Source organism: Pholcus phalangioides, unplaced genomic scaffold (assembly GCF_987345545.1).
Source record: "Pholcus phalangioides strain wild (caught in Gottingen) unplaced genomic scaffold, Ppha-v1.0 ptg000013l_1, whole genome shotgun sequence".
In the NCBI taxonomy this organism is placed as follows: Eukaryota; Metazoa; Arthropoda; class Arachnida; order Araneae; family Pholcidae; genus Pholcus; species Pholcus phalangioides.
In genome coordinates, this window is record NW_028301606.1 from 23363078 (window position 1) to 23380356 (window position 17279).

At 37.2% G+C, this 17279-nt stretch overlaps 1 protein-coding gene across 1 annotated transcript in view; it reads left to right on the plus strand.

Annotated features, from left to right (window-relative positions):
- LOC149078804 (poly(A)-specific ribonuclease PNLDC1-like) overlaps nucleotides 1–17279 on the plus strand; it is a 60695-nt gene that overhangs the window by 34142 nt on the left and 9274 nt on the right. The window contains exon 20 of the mRNA XM_089240926.1: nucleotides 7806–7894. Within this exon, the coding sequence (XP_089097052.1) occupies nucleotides 7806–7894 (89 nt within the window). The remainder of the gene's footprint in view (nucleotides 1–7805; nucleotides 7895–17279) is intronic.

The following is a 17279-nucleotide window of genomic DNA, read 5'->3' on the forward strand; positions in this document are numbered from 1 at the left end:
GTACGGAACGTACTCAAGTCCATCGGAAGCACTACACACAACAAGAATTACGCAGAAACAAACTTCGTCAGGTTCGCTACACATACACACACATTCCAACATGTACCAATTCGTTAGAAGTTCTGCAGAGGAATATGGACGAGGTGCGTGTGTGGTTCAATAGTCTATCGGAATGGGTCGGCCAGTAGCTGTTCTTACCCCCGTACATAAGCATGTGGTTATTACCATAGGCGTACGCAGAATTTTTTCAGGGGGGGGGGTTCAATTTTTCTTTCTTCTCAGGGGGGGGGAATTTACGTTTTCCCCTGCAAAATAATCTCGGCTTGAGGGGTGGGGGGGCGCCCGCGTACGCCAATGGTTGTTACGAATGAAGAATGTCCCGAAAATTGCTAAGATAAAATAAGCCCCCAAGTATTTTTCAGGCACCATTACCTTCGAATCCAGCATTTCTAACCTGGCATATCGATGTCTCGCGTTAAAACCTCGTATATTATCTCATTTTTTTTCTGAAAATAAGGTTTTTGCGTATATGGAAAGTAGATCTCGTATCTCATCGACCAGACAGAGCACATCATCATTAATGAACGAAGTGCCATGTATCGCTAAAATTGAAAACCTCGCTTCATATTAGCAGGTGCTGTAGTGTGCACCTGTTAATTTGCACTTTTTTGCTTCTGAAAAATTGAAGCAAACTGATTTACGAGGTTTTCACATTAAGCCATTGATATGGAGTATATGGACTCACAGAGCCGCTACTACTATTTGACCGTATATGCATCTCAAACATTCCTCTTGGGAATTTCTAACGAATTGGTACATGCAGAACCGTATATGCATGCCTTAACGTATTTATGTTGGCAGAGTTATACTTGTTTCGTGTTATACTGGTGCTGCCACCTTTTTCCGTATTTTGAAGTGAAAATGACAAATGCTTTAATTTTCATGTCATTTAAGTATCGTGTTGAAGGAGGAAACTCTACGGAAAGATTTTTCAAATGATATACTGCCGAGCCTCGAAGTTGGAGAACCGCTCAAACAAGGCTGGTGCCATATTCTCAGTTTCGCATGTGCGTAGTGTGTTGTTGGAAACAGGAATCGTTACTCCACGCTATGTTTCGAATCATCGACGGTACATTCGTAGCATTCTTCTTACCCTGGCAAGACGTGCTAGACAATGCTCTCGTACCGCGAAGTGAGCCTAGCACGGTACGCCTATTCACTCTCCGACTGTACCCTTAGTTTTTATTTGTAAACATATCCTGTGAATGGACTTGACTCTCATAATGTGGGGAATACGATACACTCGAGCCGATCACGCTAGGCAAATTTTTATTTTGCAATTGTCCCGATTATTTGTTCCTCTTCCATCATCCGTGTGTGCCATACTCTTGAGTTCTTGACACTGTCTAGCGCGGAAAGCGCAGTTCTCTAACGATTACGGATCTTGAAGGGTCCATGCGTTCGGGCACCTACTATTTAGCCGCGATCAAAATGTCTAAACTTTAGACGTTTAGATTCTAAAGCAAGAATATCTTCTAGTCGGGAATGGCTTGTTAAAACGATAATTACATCACTAGCTATATGTGGTTTACGTATTTTGCGTCCTGTTGCTTATCTCGAATTCCGTGGCATTTCAGTGCATAACACATGTGGATTTGAGTCAATTAAGTCTTAGTTTAAAGCCGGGATTACACTATAAAAGTTCTTTATAAAACTTGAAAAATGTAACCCCCCAATAAGCGTATTGGATACATTTGAAAGGAATGTAGCCAATAGGCTTATGGTTGTTTTTTCAAGTTTTGTGAAAGATCTTTGATCAAACTTTTATAGTGTAATCCTGGCCTTAGATTCATTTCATAACCTCTGATGACTATATTAGTAGAAAATGATGACGTGCTAAAATACCTGCAAATAGAAAAAAAAATTCGCATCAGTGCATTGATTTTTAGATACTTTCAGCCATTTTGTTAACTGTTGGGGTAAAATTATTTAAATTATGTTTAGAATTAATTTTAAGGCTACTGATTTGATCTTCCGGTCTGAATTGACCCATGGAAGTTAGGTACTTAGTTTAGAAAAAAAAAAGATTTTTCTTGTTTTTTCAAATGATTGAAAATTTTTCCACCCATGAACTTGAAATCGTGTGTATTTAGCGAATGTACATTCATTAGTCAAAAAGTGTATGAATATAAATTCTCCTTGAACTTCCATCTCTCAAGTTTCCCCTTTCACGGAAGTCGACATTTTTTGCTCATAATGAAGTTTCTTTTCTTTTTTTTTAATAATTTATTTTTTATTTTTTTACTGTGGAAATTATTAATGGCGAAGCCTCTCTATGGCAGTAGCTGAGTCCAACACATGCACCCGCTGAAGAAGAACAGGTAGAGTCCGTAAATAAATTTTTTCCCCTTATAGTTTATTTTAGATCTTTCTTCGGTCTCCCGCCCCACAGTTCAGTTTATTCCTAGAATATTCTTTCATTCTCTCATCTACTTTTTTTTTACTTTCTTACATTCTAAAACTTGCGGTTTACATTTTTTTCCCTATGTCATTCCAAAATGGCGGCTGGCGTGGATCAAATAAACTCCCAGAGCTTTGGATGAGCGTCGATGGAAAATGCAAGACTAAAGAAAGGTTCTCTCTTGAATAGGCTCTTCTTTTATTATTATTTACTTTTAAAAGGAAATACCTGTGGTGTCAGTGATAGTTTTACTGATTGCTTTCTTGGAAGGCAAGAATGGGGAGTTTCTCATCATTTCTTTCTGCAGTCTCTTTATTTCTCGCGGTTAAGTTTGAAATTTCGTTCTTGTCTTATGAAAAAGAAACAAAATTGACGAATGAATGTTTGTTTTATTCATTTACTAGCCATAATACCCGACAATGCCTTGTTTTCTTCAATTACTGGGAGGATTGAAAAAAGTGACAAACCATTATAAAGGAATAAACTGTTATACATAATAGTGACAGCATCAAAGAAGTGACAAACCATTGTAAAGGCATGTGCATGTCTGAAATGCATTGTTAGATAACCTAAGTAAACATTCCGAAAGTGATTGTTTAGGCCCAGAAATCATTGTTGCACGAGTTTTTCGCCCATTTCAGGCATTCGCTCTGCTCTGACGAACTTTTAAATTAGCCTATGGTTCAATCGGTCCTGTTTGGTATTTATGCAACATTTGTGGCGACGATCGGTTTAAAATTGTAGATTTGTATAAAGAACAAACATACATACATACTTTCACATTTATATATAAGATTGTATGCGTACAGCGGGATTTCTGAATTTTCTTGTCGTGAGCATGAGGTGAAAATCATGTTAGCATTGATGATATGAACATGTATTTTTTATTTACTTATTTTATTTTCCGTAATTTTAGCCGTGATATGTACAGCTTTATTAGTCAATTTTCAGCTCTTGCTGGTGATTCAGACCCGCGGACTATATCCAATAACTTTTTTCTGCTGGAATTCTGCTGTTCGGGAATGACCTGTATTTTTTTCCGTCTTTCCCCCCTCTTCCCGTTCAATCCGGTTTCGACCGCATAGCCTTGGGCCAAGGCGCTTGGCTATACAAAATCAAAGAAACGCAACGCAAGCTCCTTTTATAACTCCGTAGACGGCAGGTCCGCCCAATTTTGACTTTCGTCTAGTGCTCGTTGCTTGGCTTGCAATAAAAAATTTTGTGACAGCCGCACACACATGGATAGGAAATTCCAGCAAACTATTCAAGAGTAACCCACAGCGTGCTCATGTTGACGCGCTTTAACTTTGAGGAAATTCTAACGAATTTTTATGGGTATTTTTACTCTATATATATATATAGGATAATATGCAGTTAGCAATATTATAAAATGTTCAAAGTAAACAGAAGGTGAGGCAAACGTAAAACAATTAGTTTTTTATTCAAATTTTTTGTATTTTTCATTTCTTATATAAAAATTTCGTGTGCTGGCTTATACGAAGCTGTGGCGTTTCTACATTAACTTTTTTTTATCCCTTCATTTTTCTGGGTGTGGCTTATGCATTCCAATGGCTTATTTATAGGAAACTACGGTATATTGCCTGTCGTTTGAACCGAAAAGTGTGGATCGAAAACGTAAAGAAAGATGAAAAGCAAGGCATTACACAGAACTACGCTCTATTACTGTAAATTCGCGAGAACTTTTCCTATTTTCTAATATACATCATACTGGTATATACTGCATGTGTGAAGACAAAAATATGATTTTCTCTTCCGTGGAAATCCGTTAGATCAAAAAGTTTCCCTCTATTTCTTTCGTGAGCCCTTACCTACGCGAATGTACATTTTCAACTCCCCCCCCCCCCATATGCATGTTCACATCGTCTGTACAGAAGTGCTCCCGTTTTAATTTTTCGATGGCCTTGTTTGTTGCGCCATCTATAAAATTCGCAGCCACTGCATAGTATGAAGTGTCATCCATGTCTCCAATTTTTGCATTTTGTGGTGGTTTTGTTTCAATAACCCTTCTTGAGATTTTGTTAAGAGTGGGGGTGATTTTGAAAGTCCGGTTGGAATCAGTGAGGTAAGGTAAGTCAATGGGAAGAGGATTTAGGGCAAAAGTATCCTGTGTTTTGAATGACGTCATACCCTTGTGTTGAAAGAAACGGATTTGCTTCTTGTTTCCTCTCGGTTCACGAAAAACCTGAGGGACCATTATCTTGATAAGAAAATGACATTCAAAGAGTATGAAAGTGGAAGAGGTTACCTGTCAACATTACTGGAAAAAGAAGGATTTTGAAAGTGATAAGGGAATGTTAAAAGGATGGTGAATCTCTCTCTAGATTGGCAGTTAATATTAGCACTGAACCAAAATCATTTTTTAATTGTGTTAGTAATGAATATAAGAGGACTGTTGCCCCCCCCCCCCCATTGAATTGTCTTGGGTAGAGATACGACATTTAATAACTTTTTTGAATCAGTTTTTAATAGACAAGGCGATATTCAAGGTACGACTGTACGATGGGATGATGAAGTCCTAAAATTTCTTGAAAATGTAAGTGCTAACAAAGCACGAGGAGCAGGTAATATTTGCCCAAGTGCCCTTAGGGAATTGCTAATGAACAACTGTTGGGGCCACTTGCATAGATTTACATACAGGAGTAATGACGGTATCGTCCCAGGGTATTGATTGAGAGTTTTCCAATGTGGTTCCGATATTCAAAATGATAGCAGAAAAAAAAACATGTCCAATTATCGTCTAGTTAGGTGTCTCTCGAAGAGTTTGGAAATTATTATCAAAAGGCAACTGAGGAAGTGGATGGACGAGAATAATTTGCTGTCGAAAACCAGCATGGGTCTAGGAAAGGAAAGTCATATGCAACCGATCTCCCTTCATTCTATGATCATGTGACGAAGGCTTTGGACAAACGCAACAACGTCGACGTTGTCTATCTCAGTTTCAAAAAGACATTCGATCGGATCCAACATGGTAAACTCTTGAAGCGTGTGCGTGTTTTTACTTGAGATTGGGATTGGGGCCAACTTGTTGAATTTTATAAAATCGGATTCGGTTGCGATATAGGTCACAACGGTTTATCGTAAACGGAGAATCTTCTGATTGGACAGATGTCGCAAGTGGAGTTCCCCAAGGAAGCAATGGGGTGCAATACGTCATCAAGCATCTAAAATTATTCATTCTTTGCCAAAGCCACAGGGGCGTATGTAGGATCGACCTCTGAAGGGGGGGGGGGGCACATAAATTTTCTTCCCGAGAAATTTTGAGTTACCACACCGTTCAAAAAAGCATTTAAATTAACAGAAATTGAATAAGATAAAGGTATTTTCTTTCGATGTTTTAATTTTTTAACCGAAATATTAGTTTTTTTTCTTCTAATTTCTGGTTGGCTTGGGCACCCTATGCCTATCCCCTGCTTACGCTTCTGCAAAGCTATGATCATACCATTATGAAGTCAATATGAACTTGATACTCATTTCCATTGAGACTTATCTATGTATTGCACTTTTTACTATCAATCGAGGAGAATGAAATGTTTCTGTTCAAGGAAGTGCTCGAAAAACGTTCAAAAACTTAGTCAACATTTTTGGTAATTGGCTCTAACGCCACCACCGTCGACCGTCTTAAATGAAGTGTTTTTATTTTTTTGTAAAAACTAGGCAAAAATATTTTGGTTCAACCTTTAAACTGAATGAAAGTTATCTTCGCTACACTTTATATCATTCCTTTACTTTCGAGTTAAATTTTCTGTATAAAGTAAACAAACTGAGTAATGAGAAAAAGGATCCGAAACGAGTAATGATTCATTTTCCGCTGTGTATGAAACAGCAGCCTTGATAGTAACTACGTAATACGTTATGTCTTGAATTGGCATTGAATCAGCTCCTGGCAAATGGAAGATGAATCGATATAGGATTTAGTGGGGGAAGAATGAACTTCGTTAATTTTTTCCCGACGACTTTTGGATCGCTGCTCCGTGACTCTTCCTTTTACTTTTCGACGAATCCATCCCTTTTGGTATACGCATCAGATATAGTAATTCTCTGCTTAGATCTTACAGTACCCCTAATGTGCACTGTTTGGGTCCGATGCCGCTCCCCCCTTCTTCCTGAAAGTCGGCATGATCATTAATTAATGTATTTTCTCCTTCTATTTTATTTATTGCCTTACGCTATCACTGTCTTTGTACCAGACCCAGTTGGGTTTATTTCTGGACTGTCCTTGGCGCTGCCTGGTTTTCAGTATGGGTTTCTCTCTTTTTCTGGCGTTACTTCGGTTCCAACTTCTGCTCACACACTTTTTATATTATTTTTCACATCTTACCCCACTTACGCTTCTTTGTCTTGGAGATACGTTTTAGAACATAGTCGAAAGGCGTGTTTATCGAAGAGATCTTTTAACTTTCTTTTCAACAGCCCTTCTTTTATCTTTTTTATTTCCCCCAAGTAGGTTAGTGAATGTTGAATTATCCCCCCCCCCCTTCTTTTCATAATGAAAAGGTCTTGTGAACCGCCCTTCCCTCTATCTTTGTCTTGTTTTTTGCGACAGGTGTTGCTTTAGCTCAGGCGATGATATTCGAAACTAATTGTCATCAACGGGCGATTCATTAGATTAGTGATTTCAAATTTTTTTTACCTTCGCGGAACTTCTATGCAATCTCGAGTCAGTTTGGCTGCGCTCGAAACTGTCCTAGCACATTAATCAAATATAATTTCACCTCGGAAATATCCGGCGACACCCATGATGGATTTCGGTATACCCTAAGGCAACCGCGGCACAACCTTAGGGAACATCGACCTTTGGACGGAGCACACCGGGTTTTGGGGCGTGGGGGGCCACAACGAATTGCTTTCAGAAAATGTTCCGCTAGTAACCGTCAGAAAGCCTTTTAAATTAATAGAAATTGATTAAGATAGCATTATAATAGTTATTTTCTTTCGATATTTCAATTATTTTACGAAAATATCTACAATTATTTTACGAAAATATCTACAATTATTTTACGAAAATATCTACAATTATTTTACGAAAATATCTACAATTATTTTTGATTTGTGATCGTCTTGGAAAGGGGGCACGGAAAGGGTAGATTCACATCTACAGACACTCACCGTGTTGTGTCAGACACGGCAAACGTTCTTTAACATAAAACTAATGGACGTATTCATATCTGTCGTATCGTGTCTGTGCAGGCGCAGACAGACATCTTTATGTTAAAGAAGGTATGCTGTGTCTGACACGACACGGTGAGTGTCTTTAGTGATGTGAATTCACCCTAAATCCGATCTCTACTCAACCTATCTGTAATTTTTGCATCTTTTTTTCTAGGTAGAGCAGCGACTTCGCTCTTATGGTCATGTGGAAATGAAACGGATTGGTAGAACCGAGGCGCTAGTTGCGGTTGGGTCATTTGCGTGGTAAAATTGACTTGATTTTTCACCGATGAACGTTCTATGTACATTGATTTAATTCTCATTTTTAAAAGTTCGGTTAGTTACCCAATGGAGAATACTCGAGAAACTTTTACCTATTATACTTTTTGTTTAAAATTCGATTTTTGACGTGGTACTTGACAAAATTCAAAAAATTTAAAAATCACTGTCGGTTAATTCATACATTCGAGTAACGTATATTCCAGTCTCAGCATGTTTTGGGGATAAAATTTCTATTACATTTCATGTTTTTCTCTTCAAAGAAAATCGGGAAATCTTCACAAATATTTCGAAGAGACATTCTTCGTTTTATTTTATTTAACGTGGGTGAGTGAAGTCATGTTTAGTGCACCCATCGTATTGCTTATCGAAATCCAAAAAATCCGGATAAATTGATTCCCGTGCTGCCAGCTTTTAAAAGCCTTGAAATAGCTATTTGTTTCGGGAAGTCAGAAGTTCAATCAGAGCGAAAACTGCAATGGAACCGAATTTGAAGCTGAAATTCGAAAGCAAGACACAAGGATAGAGTGAGAGAGGAGAAAGGCTGTTCTCCAGAAAAATATTGTTGCCTAGAAAACGCTTTTATCCAAAATCAATCCAATGGCTTTCAGAAATCAGATTAAGTCCTAGAGATTCGATTCCTGTTTTCCGCCTCACTCTATTCTACCGAAAATGGAAATGCACTGGAGTTATTTCTGAATTAAGTTCTCGTGTAGGTCCCGACTTTTCTTTTTGTTTGATCCCCGTGTAAGTCATGTCTTCCTATCACTTTTAACCAGATACTCCATAGTATGCGCTTCATCTATCCCATTGCTCCATGGAATCGTTTTGTCTTGCAGCAGATGTGATTGTTCGTAGTATTTAGGAATTAGATTTATATATATATAGCCACGTTTTCTTCGCAGCTAAGAGTAAAATAAAGGAATAGGGGGGGGGGGAAGAACATCTGCACACACTGGAAGGATTACTCTCCTTCCCTTTGTATTCTGATGATGATGGTTAGGCTGGAAAAGTTCAGCCAGAAGAAGGTGATGGTGGAATCTTTAAGAGAGATGCTGCTGCTGAATTGTTGGCTTAGTCCTTAGCCCAGAGAGCGGAAAAAGTTCACTCTGTTCTTAATTTTTTTAGTCTTTTTATTTTCTACATCTACATTTCTTCATGATCTGCTGCCTTAATTTCTTTTTAGTGATCTTGTGCCAACAGAATTTTCTATTTCAAAAACGCTTTCTCTCTCTGACTCTTCTTTTCTATGTCGGTCCAGAACCATGGTGACTTGTCTTTTTTTTTTTTTCTTCTGTACGACGATTTCTGTAGTGCAAGGTGTAGTTTCGTGTGTACTTTTTATTCTTTTTTTTTTTCCGTTGCCTAAAAATAACCATCTTAAAAGTTGAGCGGCCCGGTTGAAGGTGGTGTGAAAAATAGTGTACGCATATTATTCCAAGAAAGAAGGAATTATAATTTTTTCTTTTCTGAGATGTATATTCTGTTCGATTGAAAGAGAAAAAAATGTTTTCTAATATGTGTTTTTTTTTCGGAATGGATTGATGCTATTTAAATAAAAACTTATTCAGACATCAGGTGAAAAAAAAGAAAAAAATATTTTGAATGAATACTCTGGAAGGAGTTTCGTTGATTGCTTTAAATGTTGATTCTTACCTCTTGAACTTCAACTTTGGTGAATGAATGAACTTAATAGGCTGCTGAATGATGATTTGTGATGAAGGATAAAAAAAAAAATTTCTTGCATATACAGAGATATATTCCCGACTATTTGAGCAGTTTTGGGGTTAAGAATGGGCTTTCACACTTATTCAATGCATATGTGATGAGGCTTCCCCTCCCCTTAGTTACAGGAATGATCCACACGGAAGGAGGAAGATTCTTAGACCTGAAAAATTATTGATTTGTGTATTTCAAACTTCTTTTATTGTGAAATAGCCATTCGAAATCACAAGGAAAAAAAATTGTAACGTTAAAAAAAAAGGGGGGGGGGGACTAAAGACTTATATCTAGCTTCTAAGCATCTATGTACAATAATATCTTCAAGCTGTTGCTCATGAGTACCGAGGTGCTGAAAGCTAGTTTTCACTGTGATTCTTGCTACTCACTAAAGCTTCCCGCCTCTTCAATATTTACTTCAGAATTACCATAGAGGTGCCCTTTTTTGTAATCCTGGGCATAAACTGTGCTCGCGACTCCATAAAAGTATTATTCCCTAATGCGCAAAGAGCTAGGAGATGAGATCCGAGTTGATATGCACACGGTGAATACACACACACACATAAGCGGATACAGGCTCTTCGAACGGGTAGGGGATTTTCCACTTCTACCCGCCCGCCTTTGCTTATAATGCAGTAGCCTGCTCCCCCCCCCCCCGTTTTCGTCTATGATGCACGCGATAACACCAATGCAGTACAGATGAACCAATTTTGCAGAACTATTCTTTTATCATACAGGGTGATTCTAAATTCATGGACAATCTTTAAGAGATGATATAAGCCTCCTGAACAAGCATTATGGTTCACCAAAAGCAAATATATTTTTCTGACGGGTTTGCTGCAATAAGTGCCATCAACCATTCGAGGGTACAGAATGTTGTAATGTGGTAGGCTTTCTCATGGTGCAACCTGAGTAACGTAAATTCTACCGCAAGTCATTATACCGCTTGATCATTTTTTTATGGAGCATAACCTTTATCGTCCTTGCACCAATACAAAACAAACTCGAATTCAAACCGAAGGAGCATATGCACCATAGAATGGTTGATAGCACATATCGCAGCAAATCCGTCGGAAAAAGATGAAGTTTGCTTTTGGTGAAGAGCACTCTCTAAGAACACTTCCTACCGCCATAGCTATTGTGATTCTACCACACATTCTGTGAACAAACATCCTTGTTTAGGTGTCTTATGTCGCCTTTGAAAGTTTATTCCATGAATTTGAAATCACCCTGTAGAACGAAGGGTTTGTTGCGACCGTACCATTATAATCACCATAATGATAAGTAGCGCCCGGATTATATGCACTAAAAAATATACAAATATACACTTAAAAATTCCAAAATATTCACTTAAAATGCCAAAATATGCACTTAAAATGCCAAAATATGCACTTAAAATGCCAAAATATGCACTTAAAATGCCAAAATATGGACTTCAAATGCCAAAATATGGACTTCAAATGTCAAAATATGCACTTAAAAATGTTAAAATACGCATTTAAAAACTCAAAATGTACACTAAAAAATCCTAAAAAAATTAGAAACACCAAAATATGTACCCAAAATAAAATATACGTTAAAAAATTACCATGCAAAAAAAAGCAGATATGTTTTTAAAATGCATATTTTATATTTTTCACAGTGTATGTTCATTTACAAAAAAATATATAAAAAGAATAACCCATTTTTATGTATATACTGCATATGCAAATCCCTTTTATATATTTTTTGTTTAGGCATTTCTAATTTCCAGTTAGTCGTGTCTGCTCAGTAACGAAATAACAGTGACAAAATAATTTCGACGCTATTTTAAAAAAAAAATGTAATACTTTTGACACATATCTCTAGAAATTGCGTTACAGAGGAAACAGTTAATACTTGAAAAATATTACAAAAACATTTATTCTATATCTATATACATCTATATCTGTCTATTAATTCTCACCTCCGGAAAAAAAACCGATGTTATGAAAATATTATGAGCGATATTGGTAGGAAAAATTTTAAAAAAAGTGATTGAGCTTATATAAACCTCCAAAAATATGCACTTATTCTGAAAATTCTTTTATGCATTTATATGTCTTAATGCTGAGAAAGGCCAAAATATGCAAATGCATATGTTCGTATGCATTCGCTTATAATCCGGGCTCTAGTGATAAGTCTCAAATGTTTCTCTGTTCATCCCTCCCATGTTGTTTTTCATCCAATATAACGACGTAAAAAGCATAGGCCCTGAAATCTTGGGACTGAGGCTATATATGAGTACCTCCCTAATAAATTTTGTGACGGGGACTGAGCCTCCCAATAATTAGTGAGTATGCAATGCAATGCACCCCTCTTCTTCCTGCTTATTGGCTCTAGTCTCGCATATACGGGACGGCTCACAACTTACAGCCCCCTCAATGTTTGAATCATTTCGGCTACAAAGACCATTCAGTGCTATACAACGTCCAAACTCAGCCCTACCCCTTTCCGGAAATGTACGAGATCCGAGTTTTTCGTTTGCAAAGCTATGTTTGACTTTGATATTGGAGAATCCTGTGCATAGGTGCTTGCATTAAATTAATTATTACAGTTATATTATTATTTTCTAACGATTTTCTGTTTTCAGTGAAGACTTTTACGTAAGGGGCCGTTCAAGTATTACCTAAGCAAATTTTTGACCCCCTTCCCCCCCCCCCTTCCTGTCAGCAAAATTTCGTCATCAGCTCTGCCCCTCTGAATCCTAACTCATATTTTCATAAGGGGTGGTTGATTACGTAAGCATTATCCAAACCCCCCCCCCCTTGTCATCAAAAGTCAGCAAGTCGGAAACCCCCTCCCCCCGGGGTCATTCAAGTATTACGGCAGCATCGATGGGGGGGGGGTTCCGATTTGCTGACTTTTGATGACAAAGGGGGAGAGGGAGTTTGGATGATGCTTACGTCATCAACCATCCTTTCTGAAGATAAGAAATAAAAACGGGGAAAAACCTTGCGATAGTTATTGGGCACCTGAACTAACGTTCTCCCTATTGATACGTCCCCTACAGAGCCACTTTAGTGATCTCTAAATGTTTCACAGATCCTTCAAGTGCTCTAGAAATGTTTCCGGGCCTCTTAAGTGCTCTGGAACTGTGCCACGCATCACTGAAGTGATCCGTAATTATGTCACGGATCACTTAAGTAATTTGGGAATGTTCCGCGGATAACTTGAGTGATGTAGAACCGCACTGGTGGCCGCTTAAGTGCTCTAAAACTGTGTCACTCAAGGGATCTCTAAATGTGCCACGGATCGTTTAAGTGTTCTGTAACTGTGTCACGGGTTACTTAGGTGATCTTTGAGGCCTACTTCAGTGATCTGAAAATGTGCCACTGGCCACTTAAATGCTCTGGAATTGTGCCACGGGCCACTTAAATGCTCTGGCATTGTGCCACGAGTCATTTAAGCGATTTGTAAATGTGACGCTTATAGGGGGCAACCACATCATATAACCTTCAGGGCCACATTTGGTCTGCCGGTCAAGGTTTTACCATATATGGCTTAAAGGGTGGTTTTGCTGACAAGGGTGGGGAGGGGGTCAAAAATGGCCAAAAATTTGCTTACGTAATACTTGAACGGCCTCTAAACGGTGAAAATCTGACCGTTCCATAATTGCAATGCAAAACCTGAATAATATAATTTTGACTCCATCGAAGTATGAATTCTCTAAAGAATCAGTTTTTTTTTAAAACTTTATATACAGGGTGCATACGTAGCAGGTCGTATGATATTTTACTGGTGAACCGTTGATCCTAGAGGGATACTTCCAACTAGAAAAAGTATCCAAATAACATGTAGCACTCAGATATGTGATTCATGTTACAAGGGGTTGTATAGTTAATAACTATTAAAATAAAATTGTTAACTTTCTATACGAACACTCTGTGCTCAAGAACCCAATTGCAAAGTTGTTGCCCTGTCTCTCTTGATGGCAACAAAAAAAAATGCGTTTACCCGCATTTAACGCTGTTTTTCCCTAACTTTCCTCCATTTTCGAATTCGAATATCTCAGCGAATAATGCGCTTAGAAACCTGGAATTTTTTTTTTGTTGGCAACAAGAGTGCCAGGGCAACAACTTTGTAATTGGGTTCTTGAGCACAGAGTGACCGTATAGAAAGTTAACATTTTCATTTTAATAACTATATAACCATTTGCAATGCGAATGACATATCTGAGTACCACACGTTATTTGGGTACTTTTTATAATTGGAAGTATGCCTGTAAGACCAATGGTGCGCCAGTAACATACCATACGCCCGGTTACCCATGCACTCTGTATATAACGTCCGTTTTTCGTGGAACTGGGGGGGGGGGGAATCGTTATAACGAACACCGACTGTTAAGATTTGAAATTTTCGAGTTTGGTTTTATCTCGGGTGATGTAGGACCCACCTTCTTCAGGTATACCGTAGACAACGCTTATGCATCAAAAAGTAGTGTCTTGTACATGCCCCCTTAAACATCTGTGCATAATCGATGAGCAGATCCTCCTTGATGTGGACTACTATTCTTTGGAGCTTTATATTGAGCTAAGTTTATTGCACAAAACCCCCAAACAGTAATGCGATTTTACCTCACTTTACAAAAAAAAAAAGTATTGTGAAGTCCCCCCCCCCCCCCTTTTGCGACTTTTCAGTTTTACGCTCGCTGGTGTGATGAATTATTTTTTGCATCTCACTTTATTTTCTGTAAGGATTAATGTCCGTTGGGATCAAAATATAGATTGATGATTTGTATTTGGGGATTCCCTCTCTTGACTTTTTATCTCCCTGTGAAGAAAAAACAATACTTAGGAATAATGTTATTCTTCGGAAAAAGTTTTCACAAAAAGTTTATGTTAATTTTATAAAAGGGGAGAGGAACACGGGCTAATCTTTTTATAGTCTGCGGCAAAATATTTTTTGTATCCGAAAGCTTTTAAAAGAATAAAGAAATATTCAATAGTTTTAGACGTTCTATCAAAATTTCACGTGATGCTGTGCATCCTCCTCATTTTTCTGAACTTTTTGCTCGAAAAATTCTTTCGGCTTTATTTAATAGAATTTCGTGGGAGCATTGAAGGGTGTGAGCGTTTTAAAAAGTTTCATAATATATTCAGGCACAACTCTTTTTTCCCCCTTTAAACTTTCTTTATTTGAATCTTTTTTTTTTACTGTAAGGTCGTGATAAAACTTTATCTCGTCTTGTGTTATTTTAGCCGTTGAATGTTAATCTTGACAGCATTGTAACATTTTTGTGATGAACATAAAGTGCAGTGTTTTCTATTTTAAATTTTTACGTTAGAAAAAAAAAGTTTCGTTTTGGTTCTTGTGCAAAATTTGGTTCCATTGTGCTATTTATGAGTACAATTTCATCTCCTGTCTCATTATTTTTATTTCATTCATTTATTTTTCTTTTCCCATTGTATCATTTTTCTGAAAAATTTAATTTTGGATCCATCCGTCGTAATTTAGTGCTTATTGGGTGTTTTTTTTTAATATATCAGCTATTAAAAACCTCATTTAATACAGTGTAATTGGTTAAACACTTTAAAATAGACAAAAATTCCGAAACTCCGCAAACATTCCATTCAAAGAAGATGATGACCGAACAACTAAATGATCAAGAGATTGTTTTCATTAGTGATGGAAATCGTCAATCATAAAAGCGGATATCGAACTCGGAAACGAAATTCTAGAATGAAGAAGAAATCACAAAGGTGAGGTTTTTGGCTCTTTTTCTTTTTATTCCGTCAGTAGTAGTAAAATAAACAGCACCATTTGGAAGAAGATTGACATTTCCTGAGTACAGGAGAAATTGTTTCGGCACTTTTTTTTTTCCTTTTCCTCCCTCGCACGTTTTGCGCATAACACACACACGAATACACTACTGGTATGGTACATTCATTTTAAGGCATGTCTTTGCCAAGATCAACAGCTGAGGTTTGCTGCTGCTGCCACGCGTCAATCTAGCTACTTTGGTTCGAGACTACTGCTGCTGCAGTCCGAGACAGGGAGGGGTAACACATGCACACACACACATATTTGAGGGTGTTATCTTTTAGGTGTCACAGAGAAAGCAAATCTCTTCTTGAAGAATGAAGGCAACGAAAATATGAAAATATGTAGGTAACCAAAAGGATGAAATATGTGAAGAGCCAGATGAGAGAGATAAAAGATATAAGTCATTGTTATGACCATTAATTGGCATTACAAATGGTCTTTGGTTATTCTAGAGGAAAACATTTCTTTTGAATATAAGTTTCATCGCAGAGTTTATGCTTAGCTGAAATTTAGAGCATTTTCTCTGCTATGATTTTTGTAAAAAGAAATTTCCAAGAGCTTAATTTTTAACGCCTACCCACGTTGTGGGGGGGGGGGTAAATTTTCTGTTCGAGTCGTCTGATTGCTTTTAAGCTAAAAGGATGCTTAAGATTAGAAAGATATTTTCATTTTAGTACTTCGCTGTAAACGAAAAAAAGTTATGTATGATCTCTTAAGGAGGAGCGAAAAACTTTTCGATAAACGAAAGATAATGTTTTTAGATCTGTATGTGTGTGTGTGAAGCGCCTTTCTTCCAGTGAAATCGCGTAACTTTGTTACTGAATTATCCAACTTACTTCTCTCTATCACGTAAAATTCACATAAATATATGCTAACTGAAAATGGACTAGGAGTGGGAAAGGGATGGAGAAAAGAAAATTTGTTGTTAATGGTCACGCATATAACCTTTCTATCCTAAAAATCACGTGATCGCTATACACACCTTAAATAACGAATATTGAAATTATCATAAGTAATTGCTTGCGACGAAAGAAATCTCCCCATGACTTGAAAGCTTTAGGCAACATGAAGCACGGTAGTGATGATGATGAACGAAAAAGAAGTTTTTTTTCCTTTTATCTTTCGTTATTATTTTAGGAATGTGTGTTAATGGTGAGCACGCAATCAATTTACCCAATAGAGAAGCATTTTCAAGTTAATTCGAAGAGAGCTTACTTTTGTTATGTAAATTCATTGGGGAATTCCTAGTGATTAAAAAATAATAATAAATAGGAAATTCGTTTACGTTTTGTGAAAGTAAAATTTATTGACTGGTATCAGTTACATGTAAACTAGTGTGCATTTTATCTGTCATTTTTTTTCATCACCCTTTCACAAGTTTAGATATAGTTGGAGCTAAAAAGGGGTGCTCATATGGAAATATGGTGGTTTTATGTAACACAAATGATCATAAACCTTAATTGTTCACTGTATGTGTTACATTTTATGTGTTATATAGAGTTTTTCATTTTACAGCGCCACCTGTGAGTGGAGTTTGAATTTTTTTTTAATTTATTTAAAATCAACTCTATCTAAAACTTTTCTCTAGACCGTGATAAATGTTTCAGGACAAACCGCACCTTTTTATGTCGATAGGTTGGTTTGTTATTATTTTTAAAATATGTCCAGGACTTCTCGTTCACCCTGTATTTGCTTGATCTAGTTACATATTTTTTTCTTAGTTCACAAGCGTAATTTTGTTACCTTTTATTTCTGTATTTTATTTGTTATATTTTCAATTTTCAGTTGCGATTAATCTATAAACTTGATGTGGGACGGTGGGAAATGTTTTCACTTCTATTTTCCCTCCTGAAAAAACAGATTTTCT